This window comes from Dendroctonus ponderosae, unplaced genomic scaffold (assembly GCF_020466585.1).
Source record: "Dendroctonus ponderosae isolate FM_Combo_2020 unplaced genomic scaffold, Dpon_F_20191213v2 Dpon_F_20191213_7, whole genome shotgun sequence".
NCBI lineage: Eukaryota > Metazoa > Arthropoda > Insecta > Coleoptera > Curculionidae > Dendroctonus > Dendroctonus ponderosae.
This window is the reverse complement of record NW_026018916.1, coordinates 1,005,918-1,010,006: the sequence shown is the minus strand read 5'-3', so window position 1 is coordinate 1,010,006 and position 4,089 is coordinate 1,005,918. Positions and strand designations below refer to the sequence as shown.

Below are 4,089 nucleotides of genomic sequence, written 5' to 3'. Positions count from 1 at the left end.
GCATGCATTTTTGCAAATGCATGCTAAGGCTTAAAGCAGCAACAACGCTACAAATAAAAACTGATGATGGAGGAAAAATACACCGAAACGTATTTTCATTGATAAATAGAGACAATAAATGACTGAAACCCAGGAATGAATTTGATTGGGAATTAAATTTACTGCCGCAATTTTTGCATGCACAATACAAGTTCTTAAAGGGTTCAAGAGGTTTTTTCAAACAGTGACAGATTTTGGAGGAATTTTCAAAGTTTTGAATTCAAATTTTTATGGAAACTCACTACAAGCTCTTGCGGGAATCGGTAGTAAAAATCCGGATAGTGAACGATTTTAAAGAAATTTTCAGCATCTTTATAAAGAAGTGTCTTCTAGAGATGGTGAAAAATTCAAATTGCTGCCTGTTTTAGTTCGGAAGATGCGAATTTTTAAAGGAGCGCAGTTCGGTATCAACATGCATGATTACTGTTAATTTGAGGCGGTTTGGCATCATTGCAAAGTGGGCTCAAGCCCCACGCCGACTTTTCGGTCATATATTAATAACGGGTTTGACAGTGGCAGATGGCAAGTTGTTTATAACAGCTTTTTAACGCGAAGAAGTACAAGTTATTACTCTGAGTGTGTTTTTGGAGCCCTCGAAAATTTTTTACCATAGGAACATGTACTATAGTTCGGGGGGCAACATTTCGCTGGGCAAGCGCAGACGACTGGAACTGGTCGCCTAACCTGGCAGTTGTGGTGGGAGTGCAGTGTTTCATGTGTTTCGGCGTCCATTAAGATTTCGCAGTTAATTCTGAACTCATTTAGTGGAAAAAGTAGCAAATTAGCGAAAATTCGTCAAAAAGCCCACGTAGTGGTCGTGTAGCCTTAGCAGGCGAGAATTTCTAACAGTTTTCGAGACGTAAGTGACTAATAGTGTAAGTTCATTGGTGTATTGATTTTTCAGTTTGGAACAGGGACAAATATGGACTCCGACACAGATCGTCGGACGTATCGAAAATTCCGCGTTGCTCTCGTCCGGAAAAACACGCGCTTTCGTCGAAATTTTCCCCGGAAATTGCATAAACTTTAGTGCGTTGCCCCGTATGCTACCGAGTCTTTGTTGCTTGAAAAGCTTTCGGTTTAGTTGACACACCTCGTTCTAAGCGATGCCGTTCCGTAAGTCCGCAACGTTCCTAAAAGACGGATATTCCTGCTGCCGTCGCAGTCCACCCTCATCAGGGGCCCGCAGGTCGAAACGTCGGAAAGGTCCGGAATTCCTTCGCTTGGTTGTGTGAATGTGGCGAATGAATGGCTATTTTGCGTAAAAGATTGATGTTTGTTATCGTTAACATGTGCATGTCGCGCTTCGCCCCTCAATGAGGGAGGACTCGGTTCTCGAGCCATTTTGCGGTGTGTCAGCTCTATTGCCAGGGCGCTAAAAGGTTTTATACCCAAAAATTGCCGGTCCCGCGCGAAAAAACCTACTAGAAAGCCAAAAATGTTGCTCTAACAACCCAAGCACTGGGTCTAGCCATTCCTAAGACGATGGATTTTACCAAGAAAATAATACCTGTGGCTTTGGTTTTCACACTATTTCATACAGTGGATAGAGGTATTTTTTAACTTAGTTTTTTGCGTGAGAAATACTCTAAATATTGTCACTATCCAGGACTTATTGCTCCTGCTGAACAAGCACAATTCAATAATGTAGTAAACTGCTCAAGTCCAATTGGCAGTTTTTCTTAAAAAGTCGATTATTACTCACATGTGCCTCATTTTAATGTTCTGTTATCACTTCTAGTTTCTATCAATTTTTTGTTTTATAGGAATGAAAACAAATTGTTTTATATAATCCTATAGCTTTGAAATGTCATCTCGTAGAAGGAGTCGCAGCAGGGAGAGGAAGAATTTATCTTCCAAACTTCGTATGGACAAGAATGCTCTTCCCACAAGGATAACCGGTATTTATCACTTTTGTATTTGCGCTAAGCTTTGTAGTTTTGTGTTCCTTTCTTTAGCTGCAGTGAACAGAGGAAGCTTTAAGAAAATCCCCTTATAGGGAATAAACAACCAAATCAAAGTTCATTCCTGGATTTCAGTCATTTATTGTCTCTATTTATCAATTACAATACGTTTCGGTGTATTTTTCCACCATCATCAGTTTTTCTAAAATAACAAATAGTTAAAAAAAAATCATATATTTAAGTATCTGAACGAAGAATTCTAGTCTCTTCCCAAATTTGATTGTCCTGACTAATCACCTGTTAGGCCTAATTAATTTTAGAATGTTTTAAAGTATTGCAATTGTGATGTATTTTAATGTGTGATATGATGAAGCTGTTGACGAACTGTGGTTGTTTTTTAAATTAATGAACTATGTTATTTTAGAAAAATTGATGATGGTGGAAAAACACACCGAAACGTATTTTAATTGATTGAGACATAAATGACTGAAACCCAGGAATGAACTTTGATTTGGAATTGAAACACAGTCAGGAAAGTATATACAATGAATAAACGTAACTTCAAAATCGAACAAATAGAACATACAGAGGCTAGAATTTTTTGAATGTCTTGTTAAACGCGCAAAAATTTTCAAATTTTAAGTTTGACCTGAAAATAGCACTACAGCTTTTTAACAATACTGTATTAAAGCGCTTTCCAAATAATTCCAAATCAAAATCAATTCCTGGGCTTCAGTCATTTATTGTCTGTTTATCAATTAAAATACGTTTCGGTGTTTTCCACCATCATCAGTTTCTATGTGTAGCGTTGTTGCTGCTTTAAGCCTTGGTATGCATTTTTTGGCACGCAAAAATGCGTTTAATTGATAAACAGACAATAAATGACTGAAGCCCAGGAATTGATTTTGATTTGGAATTGAAACACAGTCAGGAAAGTATGTGCAATTTCCAAATAATCCACATTTGCATCGATTTCTCTGATGAATTAGTGCAAAAGCATTGGAGCAGATTCTCGATTGTATCTGGTGCCGATCTTGTAATGTTGATTTCTTTAGACCCTAGTTTACCTGCTGGAAGACGACGTGAAATTGATAACGTCATGAAGAAAGCACGAGCGCACAATTCGCCCAATTCGAGTGCCATTTGGGAAAAGAAACTGCTGGAAGTGGAAGCGAAGGATTCCAATAGGTGTGAACATTTGATTTTTGGGTTAGTTTCGCTTGAATTAATTGGTGAATGTTTCAGATGGAGGCACTCAGGCTACAAGTCGTTATACCTGGATGGCGGCTCCTCCTCCCGTTCTCGTTCGCGTTCGCGCTCGTTTTCCTCGACTCGCCGTGGAATCGGCGCGAGCTCTCCGTCTCCTCGACGAGCTCGGTCGCCTCGCGCTCGTTCGCCCCGATCACCGCCGCCCCGAGCCCGTTCGCCGCGAAGCCCGCCGCCTCGAGGTAGGAGCCCCCGGTCGCCTCCCGCTAGGAGAACTACGTCGCCCATAGCTTACAGAGGCGGACGGCCCAGGACTCCCCCATCCCCCAGGAAAAAGTAAATCTCTTTCTTTAGACCAGTCAGTTGGACCTTCCTTTACTATTTCAGCAGCAAATGCGTGCGGAGGTCTGCTTCAGCCAGCAGTGTAAGCAGTTGCTCGGACGACTCTTGTTCAGTCTGCTCGCCTAAGCATCGCCGTCGATCCCGGTGAGTTTCGCACTAAATGGCCCCACTCTTGTTCATAATTCAACTGTTCTTAGATCGCGCAGTTTTTCGCCCTCGCGTCGTCCATCTGCGTCCAGTGCGGTGCAAAAACCGCCTCCTCCCAAGCCCACCACTTCCCGGCGTCGCCCACCCAGTCCGTCTCCTCCGCCGCCCAGACGGATGCCTAGGCCGATGACGCCTCCTGTTGCGAAAAGGATGCCTCGCCCCACTTCCAACGACAGGCCCACGGATCCCAGAACGAGGCCTCCTCCGCCCAGGCCGATGCCGCTTAAGGCCGCCCCGAAATCTGGAGAAAAAGCGCCCACCAAGCAGGTATGTGGAACAAAATATCTAATTTGTAGATAAGTTCTATGTTGTTGAGGCGGATTCATTTTTTTACAAACTTCTTTTTGGCTATTTCGCCTCAAAAAGTTTTGTCTTTAAAAAGACAGAATTT

At 42.3% G+C, this 4,089-nt stretch overlaps 1 protein-coding gene across 13 annotated transcripts in view; it reads left to right on the top strand.

The window, feature by feature from the left end:
• Window positions 1–3,965, top strand: part of LOC125505111 (serine/arginine repetitive matrix protein 1) — a gene marked incomplete at its 3' end in the record, with an annotated part of 4,750 nt that extends 785 nt beyond the window's left edge. The window contains 7 exon segments of one of the 13 annotated variants that reach the window (XM_048668210.1): window positions 398–898; window positions 954–1,591; window positions 1,806–1,940; window positions 2,999–3,131; window positions 3,189–3,485; window positions 3,537–3,635; window positions 3,689–3,965. In XM_048668210.1, the coding sequence (XP_048524167.1) occupies window positions 1,847–1,940; window positions 2,999–3,131; window positions 3,189–3,485; window positions 3,537–3,635; window positions 3,689–3,965 (900 nt within the window). 13 annotated transcript variants of the gene reach the window in all.
• Between the last annotated feature and the right edge of the window lie 124 nt (window positions 3,966–4,089).